Raw genomic sequence first — 27,853 nt, 5'->3', positions numbered from 1 at the left:
CTGGGGGCTTTATAGAATAGAAAAGTCCTTCAACATCAGTTACTTTATCTCCTGTGTTTTATTTGTATTATGCAGATGTACATAGCTCTCTTAGAAAAGCATTCTAAGTGGAATTCGCATGTTGATCGTTTTCTGATAGGTTCAAATGGCAAAGCTGCATTTGTTTTGTAGTTGAATGTTTTGGAAACATGAAGTAGAGGGAATTTTTAAGGGAAATAATTTCTTTTCCACATGAAAGAACCAACTAGGAGGACTTTCACATCTTGGGTGCAAATAAGGGCTGATTATGACAAATGAGCATAATTAATTTGTAAAAGAATCATAAGCAGATTCTTGATTCTCTTTGCACTTCTCATTTATTTGTAATTGAAAAGGCAATTTTTTGCTAAAATAATTGTCAGTCATCCTTCCTGTTCATTTCAAAGTGCCCTTCCCCTCCCAGGCAAGGCCGGCGGCACGCATTGTAGTAGTAATACAGGATGCATCTTTGGTGAATGTCCCCCTCACTGCTGCTGAGTTCCGCTTCTGTGTTTGGCCTTTGCCTCTCTTCGTGACTTACAGGAAATAAAATATTTCTCCTCCTCGTGCAGAAAGTCTTTGAAATTCGAGTGCCTGGGGGAACTGAGACATTGTGACTGTGTTTGGGGAATCCCATGAGTCTGTTATAATCACCTGTGACAGTCAAGTTTCACTAATTCCAAGTAAAGAGAGACCTAAGAGGATGGTTTGGATTTTAGCGTCGTCTGCTTTCAAAGCTGCGTTATAAACAGAATAAATCTGTGTGAATAAGTAAAGTGAGGTAGGTTGATAGAAATGTTTAATTTGCAATGGATCTTCTGTATTTAATGAAGCATTCAATAAATTTTGAATAACTATATTCATTTCTCAGATAAGCATTCGGTAAGAATCGCAAAGCCCATGTTTGAGTCATCACAAAGTGTGAATCGTGATTTAGAGCAAGGAATTTTTCACTGTACAGCATGCTTGGTAATGATCCCTAAGATATTTCAGGCTTAAATTAGTAAGAGGTCCAATACTAAAATGGAGGAAATAAATCTTAAAGCACTGTCTATGTTGAATGTCCTTAGTTCAGGAGATGGCACCTTGGACGGCCTATTTCAGTTGACACCAAAAGAAATAACAACGTTCTGACACTGACCTTTACCTTATTAGATGCTCCCTCTTTTATGGGTGGTCTTAGGTAATTTTAATTCACCTTCTGCTTCTTTTTAGCCTTCCAATTGACTAAAGGTATAGCTTTGATTTTTCTTCATGTTACGTGATAATTTATTCTAACCAGCAACTTTTTTTATGTACTTATTTGCACCCATTTTTGCAAACAAGTAAACAGTTGGGGACATGCAAGTTTTTCTATATTGGTATTTATTGTAATAGTGTTTTACACACATGACATTTTAGAGATGAAATAGCTCAAGCCCTTTATTTTTTTAATTAATTAATTAATTTTTTTTTTTTGGCGGTACGCGGGCCTGTCACTGTTGTGGCCTCTCCTGTTGCGGAGCACAGGCTCAGCGGCCATGGCTCACGGGCCCAGCCGCTCCGCGGCATGTGGGATCTTCCCGGACCGGGGCACGAACCCGTGTCCCCTACATCGGCAGGCGGACTCTCAACCACTGCGCCACCAGGGAAGCCCCAAGCCCTTTATTTCAAGGAAAGCCTTGTAGGCCCAGACATGGCAGGGATGGGTGGACAGTCTCAAGGGCTAGAGGATGCCGTTCTAACAAAGATTTTCCTTCCCTTTGGTTCAAGTTAATCTATTTTAGGTCTCCTGGTAATGATATAGTAGAATAATTTACCCACTTAATACTATAATAGGTTCACTAGGATTTTCCCATTAAAAGACTCATGAGTCATAGCCTAGTGTTACCTTCCAAGCTTTGATTCTATACTCTCTGTACACCTGAAGAGTTGTAGGGCATCTGTGGTACCTGTGCCAGTCTAAGGCTGGTGTGTGTTTTGAAATCTCTTGCCCCACACTGATGCCTAGCGTCAATCAGGAAATGCTGTAATTTGTTACCCACTACCCTGAAGGTATTACAGGGTAGGAAGTTGTGGGAGCGCAAGGTTGGTGGTGGGAATGAGTACTAGAACCCTCGGGATCTTTACTGAGGCTTAGATTTTCCTGCCTGTATAAGTCAGATAAACTTTGTCATGTTAAATACATCTTCTCTATCACCTCCACCTTCTGTTTTCAACGGACGCTATGTTTGCCTCTGACTTTTTTATTAAGACAGTACACCCCTCATCAAATGTATCTGTCACAACTCCAGGATTGCTTAAGACTCACGCTGTCACTGGTACATTCCATTTAGCAATGTCCTCCGATCAGAGTACATTTACAGACAGTGAACTGCAGACACTCACACACAGGAGACATGGGTTGAGTGCACAGGTAGGACCCTTGGTCTACTGGTCAGAAGAAATTTATGACTGCCTGAGTCACTCCTGAGGTGTTCCTTGCCTCTCGTTTGTCTGGTAGCAGCATGCCTTTCCACCCCTTTCAGCACTCCTCTTTCAGCAGCTCCAACCTTGGTCCGCATCTCGGTGCAGAACAAAATTTGAAGGACATCCCAAAGAAAGCCTAATGAGATATGGGCCCCTGCCTGTGTATTTCCTGCTCCAACTTTTGCAAAATAAATTGACTTTCTGTTGTAGTGTACTTGTTAAAATAGTTTAAGCCATACCGTCAGAATCCAGCCCACGAGCTAGCATTTGCTGTTACCTTAGATCTTTTTAAGAGGCATAATTTTCCTATGACCTAGACTTGAAAGATCTATGGGCTGTCTGAGTTGACCTTGTTTTCCCCTTGGGCATCCAGCACAGAGCATGGACGTTAGTGACATTTCTGAAATAAATGCATTAGTGGATTTGAGTGCTCAGCATAATCTAATTAAATATGTGCATTATTACAGCACATTTACGTAAAGATAAAAAAATTATAGACTTAAGGTATATAGTTCTAGTCATTTATATGACAACTGAAATAACCAAGCCCTGGGGAATTAAAAGTGGCTTGTTTAACATAAGCAGCCAGTAGTGGCTGTGGCGAGACTCAAGCTCGTTTAACAGATATTTGTAAAGATTCAGGTTCACAAAACATGTACGAGGAATGGCGTTAGCTCCTTCTCAAAGGAGAGTGCCTTAGATGAGTTACTGTGTGGCTTGAGCAGCTCAAGAGGGACTCCACTGAGGCATGAAATGGGTGCCCTGTTTTAAGGTCCACATGTTGGGATGGTATTTAGCACTTGGTCAGCAGGCTGAGTACCAGCGTGATGTTGGTGTGGCTCAGAATGCAATGCCACCTTCCCTAGTGCCCCCTGAATTCCAAGAAAAATGCTCGTGGATTCGGGCAATTGGCTTTTCTTAACTTGCTTTTCTAAGCCTATAGGAAAAAATAGAGAAGTGGCTGGCTTCTTGCCTGAATTCTTTTTTTTGCTAAAATTGAGGAAGGATATCTGGTCATTCTTTTCTTACTTTAAAATGTTTAAGTGTAATATTTTATAGCTGTAGATGAAGAATAAAATATTCCTAGGGAGAAGGTTTATTGATATTTCCATCTTAAAACTATTATGAACTCCAAACAGGTGAAATTGGTAAAACAGAATATTGAGCATGGCTCTTCCCCACAGCCTCTCAGTCGAAAGCAAATAGGATGGAAATAGATTTGGAAAAAAACCCTCCCTTTCAGAAGGTTTGCTTTAAAGCACATTTTAAGGCCCATTGTCCCTTTTTGATTTTCCCTGGGGCATTTTCTTGTGTATGCTGGGCTCACTCAGTCCTTTTGGCGTTCCTGGTTGGCATTCATCTTTTCCCAGTGTTACCAAACTCAGGTTCAGCTGCCCACTGCTTGAAAGCCCACAGTGGAGAGTGTTGGTTTGAAAGGAAAGATTGCTTTATTTAGGAGGCCGGCAACCTGGGGAGAAGACGGACTCGTGTCCCAAGCCAACCTCTGTTCTCATCGTTGTAAGATTTTGCCCCTTAGGTAACACTGCTTTTAAAATCTACAGATTATATAATGGATATTGCAGACTTTAATCTAGAATTTAAATGTTAATGAAAGTGATTATTATTATTATTATTATTATGTTGCGGGCCTCTCCCTGCTGTGGCCTCTCCCGTTGCGGAGCACAGGCTCTGGACGCGCAGGCTCAGTGGCCATGGCTCACGGGCCCAGCCGCTCCGCGGTATGTGGGATCTTCCCGGACCGGGGCACGAACCCGTGTCCCCTGCATCGGCAGGCGGACTCTCAACCACTGCGCCACCAGGGAAGCCCGTGATTATTATTTTGATTATAATAGTATCAATTTCCATTTGTTTGCCTGTTTTGAACACAGTAATTTTTTCCACCTCTGTTTTACTTAATCTTGAAATTCAAGATTACTCCCTATTCCATATTAACAGAACTGAGAAGTGGTCTTAGGTAAAGGAGTAAACAAAAATTTACTGAATACCTACTGTGTGTCTTTAGCTGAACTATGTTCTTTCCTGCAAATGCTCCATTTAAATGCTATTGATAACCTCCTCTCCCTCGTTTTTCTTTTTTTTTTAAGGGTGAGGTTGAGTGTGCTGAGGTTCACGTTCCTGCCTAAGTTCACATAGCTGAACTTGGCCTGCTGACCCCGTTGCCCATAGGCTTTCTCCTATACTGGATCAGGGCTCAAAACTCAGGGCAAGCCATCAAAGTTCCATCTGAAATGAAAGGAGGAAAACCTGTTTTCTGAAACGTAAACTCTAATTACATTAAATGGACGCTTCTGAAAACAGTATTGTCTCAACAGGGTGGACTGTAAACGTTGAACAACAATTGAAGCCTCACATTATGTAAGAAAGGAGTTTACAGAGCTGAACATCCACCGTGCTGTTTTCCCCACCAGTGACAGAAGTTGCTGGGGTAACAAAGGACTGCACACAGCCTGGTGTAGGCACAGGGGCTTCTCTGCAGCTGATAAAACTGCTCTTCGGTCAGGAACCTTGCTCTTCTAGGTGGGCTGCTTGTGCGGTGCCCCTTCTGCGGCTGAACAATGGCATTAAGGAGGGGCTTAGGTGGGAGAGTGCTGGAGAGGAGGGTAGACGGGTGATGGGGCAATTGAATGCTGGGGAGCTTAGGGGAAGGAGAATAAGCCCTGGTAATTCTAACTTATTTGTGATTCTGGTAGCAAAGAGCACCCAGAGACAAAATGGCTCAGTAGTTGATGAGATTTCATTGGGGCTGACACCACCTCATTCTGTCCACCCCTATCTGCAGGTTAGACCCAGCTAGGTGTTCTGCCATGCTTGTTTTTAGCTTTGTAACCACCAGTAATCACACTGGTTTGGGAGATTTTCATGTTTCAGTTTTTACAGATGATGAAAAATCATTAACTGACTCAATGTCACTTCAAACTCCATGTATCTGTATTTCTCAACCAGTGGCTCTGAGCCACCAGCTCTGGCTATACCTGGTCAGCTTGCTGAAAAATAGATTCTTAGGATGCACTCTGTACCCTCTAATTAACCTCTGTAACGAGACCGCAGATCTAGATTTTTAACAGGCTCCTCGGGTGATTCCTATATACACACATCTCACTACTTCTATTTGACACATTACATTGAAACATCAACAAAAGAGAAAATTTGAGTGACTTTGCTCCAAATGACATAATGAATAAGGAACAAATTGGTATTGAATTCCGGTAGCTTCAGTTAGAATTCATTCCCATTCAGTCATTACTTGAAAAGCTAAGTATTGCGTTTTTGCCACATGCCAGGTCTGGGGATGAAAGGCAGTCTTTTTTCTTCAGGAGTTCCATGGCTGGGGAGAAATACCCCTCAGTTATGTTTTTAAATCCCACAGCTCTCTGGGACTCAAACCTTCCATGTCTCTTCATTGCTCAATGCTTCATTAGGTAGCTAAGATGCTCAAATTTGAAGAAGGCAAAAGTGTGGCAGGGAGTGTGAACATGGACAGCTTGGGACAGAGTGTTTGGTTGAGAAGTTTTGAGAGATAAACTTGATTTGTAAGGAGAGGCTGGATGACAAAGGACATTAAATGTTACACTGTGTTGCTTAAACTCAACATTGTAGGAGCCTCTTGAAGATAGGCATAGCACATACTTTCTGCCTGTGGCTTTAATGCATTGTTTCTTAATTCAGCATACATTTACTGAATCCTTATTTGTGCTAAGCACAGCACCAAGAAAAAAAGCAAATTCTTTGTTTAAAAATCAAGGACACGTGTGAAGAATTTTGGAAAGGTTGTCATCAAAAATGATTAAAATATGCAATAGTTTTAGGACGGGAAATGCTACATTTGCTTTTGGTGCCAGGGAGGGGTGGGGGGCAGGAAAGACACATTAAAATGTCAATATATCACGATTTTAGACAATCATAGAAAGTGTGAACCTCCCTTGATGATTGGATATAGAAATTACTAGAAGTAAAATTGCAACTCCTCTTGGTGTAGGTGGGCCGCCTCCCCATCTCCTTGGCCACCAGCCTGTCTTTGTCGAGTGAGCTACACCGAGCAAGCCTGTTGTGGCTCCAGAGCCCATGATGGTCTGTCTAGTCCATTAATAAGCAGCAAAAATATCTCAGCTCCTGTAAGTTTTTTTTCCCTGTGGTTTATTTTAACTCTGTTTCGAGAATTCAGAATTAGTTGTGGTGATAAGACATGATAGTTTCCTGACTCTGTGGAAGAGAGAAAAGGTTCAGAAGTGATATCAGGGGCTTGAATTTCCTGGGCTGGTTGTGGTTCACTTAGTAGCTTTATTGAATAAAAGACCAGGTGATTCATATAAAGTCATATGTTAGGATGCTGTAACCAGGGCTTTGGAAAGGGCCACCTTACCCATTAAGTGCAAATAAATAACGATGTGAATGTACAGCAGACTCTAAAAGCATAGTAGACTATTGATGAGAATGAATAATACATGTTTTCTGATAGTGTTTGCTGCATGTGGCAGGATATTTTAAAAGCGGGGGAAAAAACCCTCTGTGTGAGGTCTGCATTTAGTTAACCTTTATATTCCAAGACAGGCTTAACTGTCATCTGTCATATTTATAACAGCAGCGTCAATTCAGAGTTTTATGCTCAAAACTTGTAGACTCAATTAGGAGATACACTTTGAAGAATTGGTCCCTACGATATGCACATAGTAACCTAAAAGAAAAATGTCTTGTCAATATTATTGTAGTGATTTCTGTGTATTCTTGTGTTAATTATGTGATGGGTTCTAGTGCTTTAGAGTTTGCCATCACGGATGATCCCTGGAACTTGGCCATGTCTCATTGAATGGAATGGACATTTCAGTTCTAATTTAGCATACTTATTTCTACTGCTAAGTGAAAGCAGGGTTTACATAACTTAATTTATATGGTTGTATAGACTTTCATCTTCTGAGTTTTATAACTCTTTCAAGTTATAAAACTTGAAAATTGCATGTTTCAGTGGATAGTGAGTCCGTAGTACTTACCAAGTACCCATTGTGCTTTACCAATATTAAAAACAAAATCTTTGTTCTGAGGTCATTATATTTACTAAATCTGAAGTTAGACTTCAGGTCGATGTTGAAGTGGGGTCAGATCTATTTTACTGCTAAAACTTCCAGCACAATCACAGTATAAAAGGGTTAAGCAATGATGATACGGGTAAATAACCAAAGATGGAGGCTTACCTAAAACCAAGACTAGATTGCATAATAAGGAAAGGATAAGGGTAGTAATGAAGTTCTTAAGAATTAATGTCCCTTGTATACACTGTTCTATTTAAAATAGATAACCAACAAGGTCTTACTGTATAGCACAGGGAATTCTGCTTAATACTCTGTAATAACCTAAATGGGAAAAGAATTTGAAAAATTCATACATGAATACTGTATGAATACAGGTCTAGATATCAGCTATGCATTTCTTATCTAAGAAACTCTTAAACCCCTTCATAATGCACTAAGCCTGTTTGCTTTACTTTGCACATTAAATTCTTTCACAATAAGACCTCTCCTGGTTTAGTGGTCACTATGTTAATTCTGTAGCATTTTAAAGCATTTTGGTTGATGAAATGTCTGTCCTTTTCCTCCCAGTACTTGAGAAATCCTCACTGTTATATGAAAGAACTGAGAAGATAAAGTACCAAAAGGTAAATGACTGTTTCAAAGACACATGATCAAACATTTACTCTAGAGAGACCTTATTCAGTCTTTGGTCTGGAATCATTCAGATTTGACTGCGTGCACTTGAAAGACAGAGATGCCAGTGGCCAGGCTGGGAAAACCACTGGATTTGGAATTCATTTCACTCTTCTCTTGCCCCCTGTATAGTTAAGGGTCCTTCCTTACCAAGCTTAATCTTGACTGACCTTTCTGAGTCTTCCGGAACCTTGCCTTATCAATTATTTCTCCTTTGTCTTTCCACTTTCGTTTCTCTCTTTATTCTTAGTCTCATCCCATCTTCCCGTATATATTTTCAGTCTTCCAACTGCTTATAAACAAATAGACAAAACTCAGTCTTGACAAAGTTGCAAATTCTTGCCTTGACATTGCTTTTACTTCACTCACGCTCTTCAGTGTGGGCCTTTGTGGCTATCTTTTCTGGCTCCTCATGTGTTCTTTGAGCCTTTCCAAGGAGGCATGTGTCTTCACTCCTCAACCTGAGTCACTCCAGGGTCAGTAGTTAACAACTCATCACAAGATCAAGTTGCACAATTCCTGTTCTTGTTTCTTTTTTCATCTTTTTGTAGCAGAATATAACTCCTCCAAGCTGCTTTGTAAAATTCTCTGTTGATTTCTGAAACATATTTATTTTTTCCCTTTCTGGAAGAAAGCTGGTTTTCTGCTTTCTGCCACCTAAGTTCAAACATTCGATTAGGCAACCTTGATAGATTATATTCCATCATACCTCCCTCCAGGTGGATGAGTTCTTCCTCACTGAGCTCCTAAATATAAATAAGGTTTTTCTCATACTCGACTGGATTCTTCCTGTTGGTTTGCTCTAACATAAATACTTCCTACTTCCCTATCTTGATCTAAAGGTAGCTTAGTCATCTTTCAAGACAGTTTATCACGATGGTTAAGAGACCTCACTCCAGAGCCAGAGTGCGTGGGTTCACACCACATCTCCAGACTACTAGTATATGATCTTGGGTAAGTTATTTGGCTCCAACATGCCTTAGTTTCCTCATGGTAAAGTGGAAGTAGTAATAATTTCTTCCTTGTAGGATTGATGAGACAGTTAATGGGTTAATATATGTAAAGATTAAATAGTAAGACAGTTCTAGACAGAGTAAGTTCTATGTGTGTAAGTACTTTTGATATTTCTACTCTCTCAAACTCCACCTTGTCTATAAAACTTTTCTCATCTCCTGAGTCCAACTAAAGGTCATCTCTTCTGGGAAAACTGTTATTTTTTGCTCTCTTATGAGGCTTAACTTACTCTAATTTTAATTGTCTCTGTCTTAACCTAGATTAGAGTAGGCTTTTTGCTCTCATATGTTCTCATATCTTACTTAACTTCAAAAAAATTTTCTTTTCCTACTGAAGATCAAGTCGATTTTTTCCTAAAATAATTTCTGAAGATTTGAAGGTCTTGAGACTATTCTGTGTTTTGAATTTTTGATGAGAGATCCCCAAAGATACTTTGAGTTTGCTCTGTAGGTCTGGCCTGAACTTCATGAAGGAGAATAATGGAAGTGTCACTTGTGATTAATTTCCTTTTCTATATAGGAGGGCTTTCTGACTGTGTAGCTCTAACTCATCCTAACCACCTCTTTGGGAAAATTGGGTTGTAGCAGTGTATGTGTATCTGTGTGTGTTTCTAATATTTCTTGCACATTTTACAGTACATTTTTAGAAAGTTGAACATATTTATTGTGACAAGGAAATAAATTCTCTTGAAAATGTTTTCTTTAAAATTTTACTCTTGTATTTAATAGGTTGGCATTAGAAATTTCGACATGGGTTAACAGCTCTTACTATAGTACACTCTCCCCAGAGGACATTCCGATACCCTAAATGTTGGTGAGGTTACAATTGCTGAATGGAAGCTTTCACTGAATCAGATACTGACAACAGTAATTCCAACAATAGAAATTATCACCAGGCATTGATAAAACCTGAGAGCAAATCATTATGACAAAGTACATCCTGATGGGAGTACCAAAAATACACATAGGCTACATTATCTTTATTTCGTTTTCCTCTTTTAGAATAAAAGTTTTGGTATTTGAAAGAAAAGGGACAGTTGTTTGTTGAAAATGAAATTGTTGGACATAATCAACCATATGTTTTAGATTTTTTTCCCTGTATTCTTACTGAAAATGTATTTTGAATTTGTTGTGTTTCTCCATACTTTGTAAATTCTTTCCTTAAGGTAAAAAAAAAATTTTTTTTCCTTTCTCTTTTCCCAACATTTGCTTCAGCTAGGTTTGACCAACAAGTTGGATTCTTTCAGCCTGTGTCATTGTAAAGCCAACATGTCTGGTGATGTTTGTCTGCAGATGCAACTTATGAGTCAGTTCTAACTTTGTATGTTACTTTAAAAAAATCAGTAATGGATTATTTTGTATTTAAACCTGTTGAACCTTTGCAGCCTTGAATTTGCAGAGTGACACAGTTAATGTGCTATGGTCACATGTTTAACTTTGTCAGGAAACATTGATTCGTTTTCATATGTTATCAAGACAAGAAACAGTCTCTTTTTGATTCTGTATCCATCTTATAATCAGAAGAAGATATATCTGCCTCACAGATGGAAACAGAATCAGAAGGAGACTGTTTCTTGTCTTGATCACACCGTGAAGCAGCAATCAAACCAGAAATAACACTTCAGTCTCTGACACATACTGTTGCATATTCATGTTGGGTTTTGCAATAGACTTGGAGTCTATAGACTTGTAATCTGTTTGACATCATCCCTAAGAACTTTAGTCTCCTGGTTCTAGATGACATGGTTAATTAATCCAAATTTGTATTTTCAAAATAGAAACTTGGCAATGGATGGGACCTTTGTATGATTCAAACTGTCCTATATAGAAAATGCCTAGATATTAGTGTAGCGAGAGAAGATATAAATAGGAATAGCATTGGAAGTCATAATATAGTAACTTTCAGACCATATGGAGAAATACTATTATCAGTCATTTTCTTGTTTTGTTTTATACACCAGTTAACGTATGCCAATGATTTTCATTGTCACAGAATTGCATTATTGTTCATTGACAGAGTAGCAAAAATGTAGAAGTATGCAAATGAGAAATGGAATTGGGAGATGTCATGGAATACCTACTAATTGTAGGAAGAATACAGCACATGTAATCCCCGTGGTTTTGGGGTAGTTAATGCCTGGAAACTGTGTCATTATGCAAGGTTGCATTTTCTGAAGAGGGTCAGTGCTATAATTGGGGCTTGCATTTTTTTATCTGAAGATGTGGGAAGCTTTAACTAATGGATATAACCAACAAAGTGCTACCTAAATGAAAATTCAGCAGTCACAAATGGTGGTCATCTGCACATCAAAACATCTAAAATTCAGTACATGGGCTGAGATAAACACTAACATTTAATTACCAGTAATTTTGCTTGCTAGCAGAATGCAGAATGGTTCTTGAAAGCTCTTTGGATAATGCAGCTCTCTAGAGGGACTCTTCTAGGTTGCCTGATGCTGTGCTATTACTTAGACCTCCCTCAAAGGACTGAAATTTTAAAGTTGGTGATGACAGTTCTCTTGTTGTTTCTCCTACTCAAAACTCCTTTTGATCCAACACTTCCCCCTTCTCCCTCACTTGCACTCAACCAGACTACTTAGCACGTATTTTATTTCAAAGACTAAAGAAAGGAAACAGTAAATGATAGCTCCCAGAAACCTCACATTTTATTGGAAAGCCATAAGAACAACTTCCAGAATGGCTAAAATTTTGATTAGATTCTATCCTGGTAGGTAGGGTTGTGCCTATGTCCTAAAACACTGGCAGCTGTCTTAACCGAAACCAAAGGAATATATGGGGAGAGGGACTGAGCTGTCTGTTTTCACTTGGTAGCGGGAGAGCCTCAGTCACTGAAAGGGACAGAACTGTCTTCTACAGAGACTACTGAGGACCAGATCAGCTCCATGGGTCCACTCACCACAGTCTGCTAATTGGCTCCTTTCTTAACACTGGGGAACAGGAAAGCTGTTCCAATGGGCTTCTATTCCTAATACCATTGCTTTACCTTTAGTGCAGAATGGAGTCAAGGTTTAAATCCTTTACTGCTGGATGCTTTTGCCTTGCCTCTGAAGGTGTCCTGCTAGAGAAGCTTATGGGATCGAATATTTGGCTTCAGTTTCTATAAGTTAAAATGCAGAAAAAGATTGGTTCCAGTGGAGGAGTAGATATGCAGAAGCAGAGTAGAGAAGGTGAAGAGAGACTATTCAAAACGAGAAACTTTCTCTTTCTCCAGACTCTCTCCCTCTCTCTTGGATGTGTGGGTAATGCATCTTTGCCCTTACTGTGTTAAAAGTCACCGTGACCTCATGCTGATATTCCCAGAGCAAAGCTGTTGGTATTAAACACCTATAGCTGGCCTGGAACTCTTTCCCAACGTATGATAAACTCCAAACAAAATCTTCTATGTTGCATTCTAACAGCTCTGTAAAAATGGTTCTGCGTCCTAGTTTTGTTTGGTGTAGCTTTCCAATACAATCGATGTAGAAATGAATTACCCCTTGACTTTGGAAATAAGCAATTCATGAGCGATTTCTTAGATAAAACTATTTAATCAGGTTCTGAACATACAAGAGAATCCATGAAAAGATACAAGCCTTTATGAACAAGTGAACATTTTTTTTCCCAGAAGAAAGATTCCATTTTCTGGGCTCAATTCAAAACAAAACAAAAATGGTTCCTTCCAAAGTAAATGGTATAAATGATTGGTGATAATAGTGTTTGCTTATGTGTTCACCTCTTCAGATTTGTTGAAGGAAGGAAAAAGAAATGGCTCCACAGCTAAAACCTTCAACTTTGGCAAAATTGAGACCATTTTTGTGGTATCGGACAATCTTAACACTTATTCTTGGTCAGGAATTTAATCCACTTTCTTTGTAAAATTCAAGATACTTTATCATATTTTTTTTCCATGAGAAGATTAACCTAGGTATAAATAAAATTACCCTTCATACTTTAAAGATCCTTTGCGAACTTTGGAGGACAAAGGAGTCTCTAGTTAGGAACTTGAGAATTTTAGCATTTACTGAGGAGCAAGTGAATCCAGCCTCTACTTAGATAATTTTTCTCACCAGTAGCAAGCGGGTGAAAGCTGGTTTCTGGCAGACAAAATACACCCTGTTGGGAGGTCACACATGACTAAGTGCTCCGTGTTAGTGTCCTATGAAACGGCAAATCTTGCTTTAGAAAAAAGTCAAGCCTTGCATTTGCATTGAACGTGTGTTCCCGAAAGATTTGCAAACACTCTTCACAGTATCAACTAATTCTGGATGAGGTAGTGGAGATGGTGAGGGCAAGAAAATAGTATCTACATTGCACCAGTTTATGTTTCATAACTGGTTTTTATATATAGGAAACAGAAAATTGGGGCATAGAGCAAATCTTGCCAAGCAGAACCACCAGTGGTTGGTAGGTTACCCATCAAAAGGAAGTAAAGTGGAAGCAACTGAGCATCTTCTATAAACACAATGCTATGAAGTAGTTCTGCATAAGCAAAGCTAATGAAACAGAATTTTTCTAGCACTGATATCTTCATCTAAGACGTCTTCAGTGTTCAGTTCCATTCCCATTCATTACTTACAGAACTGACACATTATCCTGAAAACATTTCCTAAACGTAATTGAAAACATTAAAAAGTCTGGTATTTGATAAACATTTGGATGTTGTTTTACACATTTTTATTTCTGATTTTTAACAAGCTTCACACATGTTAAAATTATGTCTAAAGAAATCCAATCATACCAATAAACCAACTGGTTGTCAATTTGATTTTCAGGGTGAAAGATGGTGTAAGTGTTTATGGTAATAATTAACAGGAGTATAGAACTTTATTGATTGTCTTCATCCATTTGGGCTGCTCTAAAAAAGTATTATACCCTGGTGGCTTATAAACAATAGAAATTTATTTCTCATAATTCTGGAGGCTGTAGAATTTCAAGATCAGGGTGCCAGTGTGGTTGGGTTCTGGTGAAGGCCCTTTTCTGTGTTGTAGACTGCCATCTTCTTGCTGTATCCTCATATACTGTAAGGGACCAGAAAGCTCTATGGGGGTCCCTTTTATAAGGGCACTAATCCCATTCATGAGGAGTCCACCTCATGACCTAATCACCTTCCAAAGGTCCCAGTTCCTAATACCATAACCTTGGAGGTTAGGTTTCAGGATATGAATTCTGGGGAGACACAAACATTCAGACCATAGCATTGATCACAGCACATTTTCTCACACATACCTTATTGTTTAGTGCTATAAGCATCCATAATATATACTTTTTTTTTTTTCAGAAAAGGAATAAACTAAATATCTTCATTTTACTGAATGGGAAATTTGAGACCCAGAGGGGGAAGTGACTTGCTCAGAGTTTTATAGCAAATTATTGACAGCTGGGACCAGCACTCAACATGCATGCTATGTTCAGCAAACTTCATACTGAGTGAGTGCTAGGTGGCTTGTTTTTGACATGAGTCATAAAGAAAATACTTATAATTTATTTTTTTCTAAATGACGTTTTGTCCTCTGCCTGTCTACCTTTATTTTCTCAAAATGAAAGACTAAGTTTTAATTCAGTAGGCTATGCTGATAGATAGGTTTATTTCAAGGTGAGAAAAACAATCAGGTCAGGTGCATATTAGAAAAGTTCTGGCTGAGTTGATCATATTGGAATTTGCAAGAATGGTGGTTGTTTAGTGAAACCCCATGATAATTCAGCTTCTACAGAGGTGATTTTGCCCAGTGTGTCCTGGGATTGTGGGTACAAAATAAACACAACTTAGCTGATTTGAATGGCTAAGGACCATCTTCCGTGTTCCCTGGCAGGCTTCCTGGAGTGAAAGGAACAAAGAATTTGAAGAGCTCTGTAGAGGTGATTATCTTGTCTATTAAAGTATCTTTATTACAGCATAGCATTTCAAATTATTTCTTGCCCAGAACCCCCCAAAGAAAATTTTTTTTAATTTTAGTTTTGCTAGGGTGGCAATATGTAGGATCATATATTTTTTTCTTATAGATCTATATTTGTATTCAACTTGGTAGTTGAACATTAGCTTGTACACAGGATTTCCTTTTACAAGAAAAGAAATACTTGTTAGCTCTAAGACTCAACAAAATCCTCCAAGTATTTGTTTTGGAGAAAAAATTAAAATCTAATATTTAGGGCACTTACTATTTACTTCATTTACTTATTTCCGAAGACAAAAAATTCCTCCCCTTACCTAGCCTGTCTAACTAGGAATTTATCACACGGATGCCATCTCTTTCTGGGACCCTGATGAGAGGTGTAGGCAAAGGAGAACTGGGCTTGGGGGCCCCATAACTGCCAGTGATCTTCTAACTTTCACACTTTCACTTTCACTTTCTCCTGTTTTCCCACCTACCCTCCCAGGTTGCTTTGCTCACATAACAGTGCTAGAATGTCACTTTCTCTCTTCACCAAAAAGCAGAATTTTAATTCTTCTGGACTATTTGTTTATAGACAAGTGGGATTAATTAACTAGATAGAGGCTCACTTTTATAAGATGGGGGGAATAAGTCACGAGACAGCTGTGGGAGATTTAGAACACTGTTAGTGCCTAAAAAATATTAAATGATTTGGGACTTTATACAAGAAAAATGTCATCTGTGGAAAATTAAAAAAAAAAAAAAAGGTGGTGACATTTGACTGTTACTTTCCCTCACAGACATTCTATGTTTAGCTTATTAGCCAAGATAAAGTGTAGATCAATTTTTTTTGGTCTTTCACGTATGTATATGAGTCAGTAAATGAGTCTTAATTGAAGAATTTGGGCTCTCTTTTCATCCTGATGACTGAAAGGGACTTTTTCTCTTGTTTCCTTGGACCAGGTGATGGAGAGGTAGTGGGAAGATGAAATGATATTTCTTCTATGATCACTCCAGTATCAGATCAAATTGGGAGGAGTTAGATTTGATGACTGATCTATAATTTTTACTTCTGTCTGGAAAATGATTTCTTGGTATAAGAGACTTTTTATATTTTTTAAAGACTCGTGTAACCTCGAGAATCTTAAGTACATAAAAGATTCAAATCAAAGAAGTAGACTGATTTTAATATTAGCAGTATGGTGGTAGTATGGTGACAACAGGTAACTGTACAAACTTCTTTTCCACATATATCCAGTCAGCAGGAGCATGCTTGGAACACAATTACCAAAAATCTTCTTGATGCCATTTAAAAATATTTTTTAAATGTTTTAATTACAGTGCTTCTAATTCCTGATTCCAGAACTTGTGTGTGTTTGTGGGTGTGGAACCTGTGTTCTACTTTTCTCTTGGGGTTTAGAAGCACAGAATTATCTCAATGATGGGGAAAGGAACTAACATTTATTGCAAGCCCATGAAATGTCAAACGTTGTACTGATGCCTCACATAAAATTTTCCTAAGATTGACCTTTCTTATCGTACAGGAAATGAAAGGACAGTGAGGTTAAGTAACTTGCCCAAGGATTCAGGGCCAGTGTGCTGTGGAGGTGGGATTCATAACAACATCTACCATGATGCAATGTGCAAAGTCTCCACGAAATAATTCCTGTCCAACGTTTTCCAGATTAAACACAGTGAAGTTCCTCTCTCTTGCTGTTGGTTGTTAGTTGTTTTCTGTGCCGATTTGAAGCCATCAGTCTTCAAATAGTTTTGGCCCTTGTAAATTAGAATTCTTCTGTAATTTCAAAGAACAGCTCCGGGGTTTGCTTTCCTTTGAGATGCTGTAACTAATAAATCAACTTTACTGTTTGGTTATTGTATCAACATGGAGAGCTTATTTCCAGTGCATCAGCTTGGGTGTGAGTTTTCTTGCTGTGTCACTCTATGGCTAGTGAATGTTCCAAATGTGGAGAAATGCAAAGGTAGTCCCAGCCCTTTCATTGTAGCTTAGATTTGGGTTTAAGTGCCTTCCAGCATGGACTACTAGTTGCCATGTTGTTTTTGTTTTGTTTGTTTAACTGCCCTTTTTTTAAACTTAGAAGTTCCAGCTTCTGAATTTCTATACCAAGTCATTTCTTTCAAAATTAGAAGTAATAGAAATGAGAAATAATTAAAATAATATGCCCACCACTCTCCTTATTTTTTAAGGATTTGATACAAATCTCCATTGGCAAATGGGGTGATAAAAAGTTTAGGGGCAAAGGGTACCTGAAATTCTGAATTTCATCCTTATCTTGTCAACATCTTGAGTTTTGAATCACCGTAGATCTGCACCAACCTTGTGACCCAAGGTGGGTACCATTCCTGAGACAAGAGCTCTGCCCGTTTGCCAACTTCTTGGTGGGGTTCCCTGTAACCTCCTAGACAGTGCCCTCCTGCCTTACCTAATTTTGTTGGCTTGGCCTTTTGCTTATGACACTGCTGCATGAACTCAGCTAGTTAGAATTTCCATATGGGTAAAAGGAGGACACTAATGGTATACTTACGACCTCATGGTCCTGTTGAGAAGATTAAATAAAATAGTTTAGTAATGTGTTTGGAATTAGGATTGTGCTGGACCCCTGGAAACAGTTAATAGATTTTAAGTTATAATTTTAATTTATCCCTGGCTGTTGGCAAGGTTTTCACCCACATTGTCTAGGGAAATAACCAGACTGCCCTGCTTTTCCAGGGTTCTAGTGGATTCTATTAACCTCCCTCTGATACCTCACTATAACTAACATGAGAAAATTTGCAAAAGTAGGAGTGTTTATTAACGTTGAAAGACAAACAGGAATGGAGACACACTTTCTTACTTAGAATTTGATTATGTACATTCATTTCCTACCCAGAAATAAAGAATAGAAAGCGGCCCTAACTGTGTTTCAGAACACCAATTTTAGTAAAGTAGATTTTAGGTTTGTAAACCAACATGACTTTAAGCCTCTGGGAATAGCTGTATAGAATTTCATGCCTTGTGGGTGAGAAAGGGGCACTCGTGTTATGTTCATACACACACTGCATTTATCCTTTGTTTTCTGTTCTATAATTTCTAAGTTGGTGTATGGGTTTCTATTATAGAATTGGGAGAAGATCCTAAAGGCAGGCCTGTCAGGTTTTCTCTTTCTTAGCTCTAAACTAATGTACCAAAATATCTTGAAATATCAGAGCTGACATTTTGATGTGCACCATTCATGCATACTGGGTAATTAAGAATTCAATGAAAGAGTTATAAACTATAATTTAAAATACTGCTTCAGTTTATTTCTTCAGATTTTCATCTATTGTTTTGTGATTGCTTACAGGATAAAGGTGCATTTAAAGTATTTTTACCATATATGTTTGCTCCCATTTCTGGGGGAGAAATAACCAAAAATTAAGTCAAATAGAGCCTGTCGGATGTCTGAAGTAGGTTATGACCAAAAGCCACTCTCTTTTTAGAAAGAAATGTGTAAGAGGAATTCTTACTTTGATAACGTAATAAAGGCCTTCCTTGAGAATTGGAGCAGTATTTTCATCATCCTTCGGTTTGTTCCTTTTTTTTTCCTTCCCCAGTTTTGGACAGGAGATTCACGTATAGAGTGGTGAGACAAATTTTGACTGAAGAATAGCACTCTTCTACCTAACACCTGGCTTCCAAATAAGATAAATGTAGTTTATCACTGTCCTGAGTCATGAGTCCAAGGAATGGAATGTATAAGCAGCAAATTTTCTGTTCTAAATGGAAAATACTTTTAAAAAAACCCAAAAAGGTTGGTCCAAGAGTACAGTATAATTCTGCCAGGAGACAGCCCTGAACTAGAACAGAACCAGAGGTCTCACCTGTACACCGGTACATGGGGCACAGGGCAAGGCGTGTGTCGTCTCTCTTTTTCTCTCTCTTTCTCTCCTGGACTTATTTGTGTGGACTAAAGAGGCTATTGCCATATAATTTCTGCCATGCTTCATCAAGGAAAAGCAACAGATTTTCCTCTAAAGAGCAACATTTCGGTGGATTCCCACTGATATATATGATGCCGTAAAAATACACTTGAAGAAAAAGAAATGGAGTGCCTGTTTGGCTCCGACAACGGTTCTGGATTGAATTTATTATTTTTAAATTTATAATTGATTACTGATTTGGATTAATGCTTTAGTACCAGAGGAGAAAAATTCAGGATCCAAATATATTCATAGAATAAAAGTGTCAGCCTCCAGGAAGTTGGAGACTTAACTTTGAGTGAAATAGGCTGTTAATGACCATTGAAGTTGCATATCTAGTTTGACTTCTCATCAAGAAATTGATAATGAAGGACACCTTTATATTATTATGGAACTATTTTCTTTTAAGCCAAAAATACCTTGAAAAGCAATGAATACGAGTATGACACAACTAACAAACTAAATGTAACTGGCAACACCATGCTTTTCATTTTCTGAGTGATAGTTTTCCTTTAATGGGTCCTTCTTAATAATGAGATAGACTAAATCCTCCTTGCATTTGGTCTTTGAAGATGTGTGTGCATATATGTACATATATATGAATAATGGAGTTTGAAAGGAGTTTGTAGTTTGAGATTATTTTCTTGAAATTTGTGATTTTCCAGCTGTGCCATTTCTTTGCAAAGTGTTTTCAAGTTATGACACCTTTTACTAGCTTTACTATAGACCTAAAATGGCTGTCACTGCCATTTTGTTCCAGACGTGGTGTTTGAGCCGGACATGGGAAAGCAGATGAAACAAATCCTGCACCACTTCTCTTTACAATTGACAAGCTTAGTCTTTTAATCACTGATTCTTTGATCTCAGGTTGGTATGTCCTTGGCTTACTATGATTAGACACTTTACTTTTTTTTTATGACTTTTTTTAATTGTGGCAAAATACATGTAGCATAAGATTTACCGTGTTTTCCATTCTAAAGTGTACAGTTCAGTAGTGTTCTGAACTGTTTACTTTGTAAACAGAGCAAGCATCTTCCTCCATTGGGGCTGCTCTAACAAAGCACCATAGAACAACAGAAATTTATTTCTCACACTTCTGCAGGCTGGGAAGCCCCAGACCAAGGTGCAGGCAGATTTGGTGTCTGGTAGGGCCTGCTTTGTGATTGTAGACGGCTGGTTTCTGGTTGCGTGGGCACGTGGGGAAAGGGGCCAGAGAGCTCTGTGGTGGGGTATCTTCTGTGAGGCCTCTGATCCCATCCGTGAGGTCTCCACCCACAACTCCCAAAGGCCCCTCCTGCTAATACGGTCACACTGGGGGTTAGGATTTCAGCCTATGAATTTGGGAGGACACAGACATTTGGGCTAGAGCCACGAGTAACTGTTTCTCGTTTTGTGTTATGTTTCGTCACAGAACTCCAAGATGGGAGGCAAGCTGAGCAAGAAGAAGAAGGGGTACAATGTGAATGATGAGAAGGCCAAGGACAAAGACAAGAAGGCAGAAGGAGCCGGGACGGAAGAGGAGGGAACCCCGAAGGAGAATGAGACCCAGGCGGCTGCGGAGACCGCAGAGGTGAAGGACGGCAAGGAGGAGAAGCCAGAGAAGGATGCCCAGGACGCTGCCAACAAGCCCGAAGACAAGGAAGGCGAGAAAGACACAGAGGCGGCCAAGGAAGACGCCCCGAAGGCAGAGCCCGAGCAGATGGAGGGAGCCGAGGGGAAGCCCGAGCCCCCGAAGGATGTTGCGCAGGAGCCGGCGGCCGCCGCGGGCCCCGCTGCAGGCGGCGACGCCCCCAGAGCTTCGGAGCCCGAGGCGGCGGAGCCCGCGGCCCCCAGCAAGGATGACAAGAGCAAGGAGGGTGGGGAACCCACAAAGACTGAGGCTTCCGCAGCGCCTGCCGCGCAGGAGACGAAAAGTGACGGGGCCCCAGCTTCAGACTCAAAACCCAGCAGCACTGAGGCTGCCCCATCCTCCAAGGAGACCCCGGCAGCCACGGAAGCACCCAGTTCCACGCCCAAGGCCCAGGCCCCCGCAGCCCCCGCAGACGAGGTCAAACCCGCCGAGACCCCGGCAGCTAATTCTGATCAAACCGTAGCAGTGAAAGAGTAACAAGGACAGCCTATGGAAAAAAAAGAATACCGCTTAACGACGACCTGTCTCTCTGTCTCTCTCTGTCTCTGTCTCTCTCTCTCTCTCTCTCTCTCTCTCTCTCTCTCTCTCTCTGTCTCTCTCTCTCCTATACTAACTTGTTTCAGATTGGAAGTAATGATACGTATTGCCCAAGAATAAGGATGTGTTCCCATCAAGGGAGGGGGGGGGGAGAATCCAAATAGTATTTTTGTGGGGAAATATCTAATATACCTTCGGTCAACTCTACCAATCAGTCCTGGATTTGAAAGATCAATGTCTGAAAGTACAGTACATCTTTTGTACCTGAACTGCTGTTACATGCACTCCGCCACTAAGATCTGAGCATCTTGTCTTCTGCAAGGGGAGTTGGGAGTGATGCGTTCGATTCTGCCCGCAGGGCCTGTGCCGAGGCAATCAGATCTTTATGAAAGCAGTATTTTCTGTGTGTTCTTTTTCATTTACAGCCTTTCTTATTTTGATATTTTTTTAATGTTGTGGATGAATGCCAACTTTCAGACAGCCCACGTAGCCTGTCCACATGTATCTCAATGCCAATTCTCCATTCTTCCTTCCCAGGTCTTTTTGGGAGTAACAAACATTCTCTCATCCTACTTAGCCTCCCTAGATTTCTCATGACGAGTTAATGCATGTCCGTGGTTGGGTGCACCTGTAGTTCTGTTTATTGGTCAGTGGAAATGAAAAAAAAAAAAAAAAAAGTCTGCGTTCATTGCAGTTCCAGTTTTCTCTTCCATTCTGTGTCACAGACACCAACACACCACTCATTGGAAAATGGAAAAAAATAAAAATAAAAAAAACAAAAAAAATGTACAATGGATGCATTGAAATTATATGTAATTGTATAAATGGTGCAACAGTAATAAAGTTAAACAATTAAACTGAAGTCACGAGGATTACTGGTTTCTTTTCCCACCAGCACGCTGTCCCCTCCTCTGTAATTGCCTCAGTAGAGAACAGAACAATGTATTGGGCATTTTCATGGGTATATTTGGATAGAAGTATAAAGCAGGATCCTCAGTGTTATCTTTTTAAAAAATTAGCAGGATGGGCTTCCCTGGTGGCGCAGTGGTTGAGAGTCCGCCTGCCGATGCAGGGGATACGGGTTCGTGCCCCGGTCTGGGAGGATCCCACATGCCGCGGAGCGGCTGGACCCGTGAGCCCTGGTCGCTGGGCCTGTGCATCCGGAGCCTGTGCTCCGCGACGGGAGAGGCCAAAAGAGTGAGAGGCCCGCGTACCGCAAAAAACAAACAAACAAACAAACAAAAATTAGCTGGATCTGTGTCAGTAAGTCTTGGAAGAAGGTAAACTGAAGACTTACTATGTCTATGGAGATGCACCCTATTAAAAAATGTGGGTGTTTTAATTTAATTTAAAATTTACTTAAAAGTCACAAATATTTTGAATAAAATACATTAAAGACAATAAATGGATTTGAACTTGAAGGCTGGGTAGAAGAGAATTAATAAGGTCTTATAAAAACATCACATGTATGTAAGTTGTGAAGCCACTGAAGATTGTTTTATCTGTTAATGGACCGTAGTCATGATAGAGCCCAGAAAGGGGACCTGAGTGTTGTGAGCAGGCCATGAGATAGCAGTGGAGTGAAAGCAAGCAGGGAACTGGCCTTTACAGTGACCGGATTCCTGTTCAGATTTTGCCTTGACTGATGACTCATGGCTTTTAAGTCACATCCAACCTGCAGGCTCTACCTACAGGAGGGTTAAGGCAAAGCCCCTTTTACTTCTGAAATATTTAATAGTTTGTATATATGTCTGATGACAGTTTTATGGGATGGACAGGTATATACCAACAGGTGTGATGTCACCTCTGTCCCTTGGTTTCTCCCCCAGAGCTGGAATAGTGGCCCTCAGTTTGCTCATATTCTCTGTAGATGGGGAAGGGGTTGGAGAGCTGGTGTCGGCAGTGGCTTTTACAGAGCAGCCAGGCACGCGTATCAATTCTATAACGTAAGAAAAGAAGGAATTGTCTCTAATCTCTTGGTAGTGATTTTGGTCTTTCCGATTGGGTATTAGAAACCAAATCTCAACTATAAAACACTTAAAAATGAATTTAATAGTAGCCACTACAAAGATTTCTCATGATTGAATCAGTTAAATGGCAGGTTTTGGGGAGAGTGGGATTGGGTGGTAATTACCTAGAGTAATAAATACAGTTTCGCCCTGTAACCTAGAAAATTTTCTTTAGAAATTGTGAAGGGCCAATATACTGGAATTAATTCTCAGATGGACACTAGTGATATAGTGGATGCGGATGAACCTTATTCGGTTCTTAACGGGTTACATTACACATGGTTAAATAAAAAAGGAGAAAAAAGTCCCCTCCAATTATCGTCTCAGTAGTCTAGTATGTACCACACCTGAGATGTTGCCAGTGGGGAATACTGGAGAAGAAGAAATGGTGAAACTGGATACTAGGCTAATATACCTGTTGGGTTTAATTCATATCTATGGTCAACTTTTGGCACTTCTGGTTCTTGTTTCTTGAAATAAATTTGAACTCTTAATGCTTGAAAGCACAACAAACAAGAAATATGTAAACACATGAACCACCAAGCAACTGTTTTAGGTAAGAAAATTAGCAGAGGAATGTCCAGATTATTACTGGTGTGTCCTAGCAGGTGTAAAATAGCTCAGGGGTGGGTTGGTCGTGGTGGTGGGGAGATAACAGATTCTATGAACCATGGAAGACATTTAAATAGTTACTCATATTAAATACCACGCATTTCTTGCAGACAGATGTGCCTGATGGAGGTCATATAAATTCACTCTTCATCTTTTAATTAAAAAATTCACTAGGATTTTGGGTGATTAGAACCATCAAATCAGCCTCCTGGATTAGCATTTATCCCTATAAATTGCCGTTTAGGGATAAACGAAACTAAGGAGGCATTTTTCCTAGTTTATTTACACTTAACAGTTGTTTTGTGGGAGAATGAAAATCTGAGCTGTTTTTCTTTTTTCTAACTCTAGTAGGTGTTCCAGCAATGAAAAAGTATCAGAAATGTGATCCCCCAAATATTGAAATCAGAATTTTAACCTAACTGCGGCTCATGACATTCAATTTTACCACAGTTAAGAAAAACTTAGTTTGACATTGTATATTCAGCAGAGCGTGTTTTGCGTGTGGGAGTGATGGGCTCAGTCAGGAAGGAACAATGTTGAGTATCCATTTTAACTTTGGCGGAACCTCGATCGCTCCCTTTTCATGAATGATCTTAAATAAAGTGAAGGTAATGCACAGAATTTGCTTAACTGGCAACTTATTTGGAGACTCCCCACGTCTGGCTTAACTCCCTCATGCGTGTTTAACGTCTGCTTTACGAAGAAGAAAGGGTTCCAGGGTCTAACACTTGTTGAGTGCCTATGGACACACTGCAGGTAGGAAACTTAATAGGAATTGAAATGAATTTGTCCACATTGACCTTGGGTGTCCTGTCCAGCAGCTGACACTACCTCTGCATGATAGGGGTGGACCCAAGTCCTCAAGAGCTGGGGTGTGCCATGGTGATCCTACCTGGACTCAACCCTAAGAGCAGGCCATCTTCAGCCTGTCCCTGGCCACTGAGGCAGAGGCCACACATGGCCACCATCCAGGAATGCCATTTGCCATTCTTAGAGGGCGTCCTTCCTTTCAGTGGGGTCAGACCCAGGTCCAGTGTATACTGTCAACCTCCAGGTACTGACGGGATCTAGACATTCTTTAGCTGCCTAAGTTGGGAAACTTATTAGGTGTCAACAGCTACACACTTTGTTCTCATAAAGCATCCTGAAATCTTAATTTTCATTAAATGACATACCGTGGTATATTGAAACACAGCATCTTCATTGAAACATTCAGCATATCAACTGATGTCCGGTGTCAGAGCTGGCTTTGGGACACCCGTCTTATGTTGTTCCTTTACATATAGAAAGCTTTGACATACAGCAATTTCAGCCAAGTTTCATTTATGGGAAAATAATCTACTATTTAGAGAATTTACTGTTTTGTTTTTATCCAATTCTTGTCTCAAGATTAATGAGCTTAATCTCCATTCTTTTGATTTCTATTTTCCAGAGTAACAGCAGTTATTTTGGTCTTTATTTTTAACTAATTTACACAAGAATGGAAATCAGATGCTTAGAAGATAATTTTAAGAAAATAACAAATAACAGTGCCACTAATATTTGTGGGATTAATCGGACGAGCTTTTCTATGCATCCTTATAAAAGGCAAAATTTGCTTCATTTATAACTGACACTTTTTGGTCAGCCAAGTAGTTCATATTTTAAACGTTTAGCTCAGGGACTACTATTTGGCTAGGCTGTCACATTTTTTTACCCTTTCTGCTCATGAAAAAGTTAAAAGAGTAACGTAGAGAGTTTTTCATAAAGGTATATGTCCTTGATTTTAAAAAAAATGCTATTTCCTTTAAGAGCCTATATGCTGCATGCCTTTTTAAGGACAGAAATTTTATGAGCATATGAAATCTCGAAATCCAGGAACCATTGGTTCAGTACATTTCTACAAGTTTTTCTCAGTCTTCATTTTATTAAAAGCAATTTTCCTTCTGAAGCTGTATACTTCCACTCATTTACATATTTGAATTCCTAGAGGGAATATCTATTTAAAGAAGAACGATGCTCTTGAAAATGAATACTTAGTACAACTGTACACATTGAAATAGAAAAATCAAATAGCAATATCATATATCTCTATCTCATGTACACTTGACCTTCATATTTTCCTAAGGTCCAAATGTCACATTTGTTCCTCATTTTGTTCCCTTTGAAGGCAGTTTTATGTTTCCCCCAAGTTTCCCTGAGTCCAGGAAAGTTCACATTTAATATCATTCATTTATAAATTAATTAGCCTTCTATAATGTATCCACCTCTTTTGTTTTAACTCCCTCAGGTTCAATGGTCAAATGAAAAAATGATACAGCAATAAGCACCAATTTAGAATCATCTAGAAAGCTTTCATATTTGCTTTCTTCACATATGTTTTTGCTTATATAGTCCAGGATTTAAAAGAGTAAGAGTAAAAGTGTCTCAAAAATGATGTATTGGGGAATTCTCATCTTGAATGTGGCTTTACATGTATTTCCCTAATTCTGAGGCAGAGTTTCAGATAACGAAAACAAAGCCAGACAAGCTGCGGGCTTCCCTGAAGTCATGGGTGTAGGAACATCTACTAAAACTTAAAGAGAAATCTATTTTTTAAACTTACATAAATATTCTGATACATTAAAAAATATATATCTTAAAGACTGAGTTTCAATCATTAGAAAGCCTACTGGCAACCTCACTATCTTTTGGCTTTTTAAGCTATGAATTTATTCAAGGAGAAAATATGTTGGAGTAGGTACCAAAGACTCTTGCTTTATAATTGACTAAATTAATCCTTAATGCCTACTGGACTGTACTTAAGAGCCACATATCCAGAAAGTCAGGCCCATAACATTGTTACTCAAAGGAAAAAGGCACTTTCTATAACCTGGAGGAAAACACATTCACTTGTAATACACTTTTGTGAACAAAAAGGACAGCGAAGAAAACAAAAAAAGAAAAAGAATCCCTGAGCCCTCAAAAAGAAAGCAATCCTCTTAATGGAAGAGAAAGACTACATTTTAGTACTTTACTGACAGAAAGGACCCTGTTTGGACATTTGCCATGAGCAGAAGGAAATGACACGTCTGATTACAATTGCCTTTCGCGCAGGTTTGGGAAATTTGATCTGACAGGTGAACCCCATTAAAATCTCCGATTAGAAGAAGGTCCTAGAGCAGCAGTGAACAGTTTCCATGCTACCCTCTGCCTCAGCCCAGACGTCTAAGAATAGAGCTGCCTGTCAGCCAGAGCCACCCACCGCAGCCACCAGAGTCTGACTAGTATGCAAATTCCCCAGAGGGTTCTTGGTTCTTTTACTTTTTTTTTGCTGAGGATAATAGAGACTATATTTTGCTACCTATTCAACTGCCTTCTCTTGCAGGAGCTGGAAATGCCTTGACATTCAGAGCAAATTCTACCTTTTCAAAATAAAAATAACACACACACACACACAATACTAAAAACAAAACCAAAAAACCCCGAAAAATAACATAATTAGAAGACAAGAGTTGCTTACATTTCTGATGCTTGTCAGAACTTCATTATAACTTTTTTTGTCTTTTATTTCCTCTCTTCCTTATTCTGTTTCCTCTGCATTTTATCTTTCCCATCAAGTCTCCTACTTCTACATTTTTTGGTCAACTAATTAAATTCTAAAGTGATATGGTCACTGTCTTCCCTCCCTTTCTCCCTTCCTTCCTTCCTACCTTCCTTCCACTGAATTCACACTGAGGCAAATATATACACTGGGCCAGAACTATAAAAATTATATACATCTTAAATGTGTACTTCTTAAATGCACTTTAAGTGTACTTTTTTGTTTTTTACTTTGCACAACACTTATTATTCATTTGTTCTTTGTTCAGGAAGAACAATATACTTTACTTGGAACTTACCTGTACTTTACTTACATCTCCTCTCCCCCCGCCATCCCCATTTATCTAAAAGAATAACAGGGAGATTAAGGGAAGATATATTCAGAATCTAACATAATTTGAAACAGTCTTTGATGTAGAGTGCTTATTAAAAGGGAATCCTAAAGGTTTCACCTCAAGAAACTCTGTTGCAGAATGCA

The 27,853-nt window shown here is 39.3% G+C and overlaps 1 protein-coding gene across 1 annotated transcript in view; it reads left to right on the top strand.

Annotated features, from left to right (window-relative positions):
* Positions 1 to 22,183, top strand: part of BASP1 (brain abundant membrane attached signal protein 1) — a 54,413-nt gene extending 32,230 nt beyond the window's left edge. Inside the window, exon 2 of the mRNA XM_082836183.1 lies at positions 20,438 to 22,183. Coding sequence (XP_082692309.1) covers positions 20,447 to 21,133 — 687 coding nt within the window. The 5' untranslated portion in view covers positions 20,438 to 20,446 and the 3' untranslated portion in view covers positions 21,134 to 22,183. The remainder of the gene's footprint in view (positions 1 to 20,437) is intronic.
* Positions 22,184 to 27,853: the final 5,670 nt, after the last annotated feature.

Source organism: Leucopleurus acutus (genome assembly GCF_964270905.1).
Source record: "Leucopleurus acutus genome assembly, chromosome: 3".
Lineage (NCBI taxonomy): Eukaryota > Metazoa > Chordata > Mammalia > Artiodactyla > Delphinidae > Leucopleurus > Leucopleurus acutus.
This window is presented reverse-complemented; position numbering and strand designations above follow the sequence as displayed.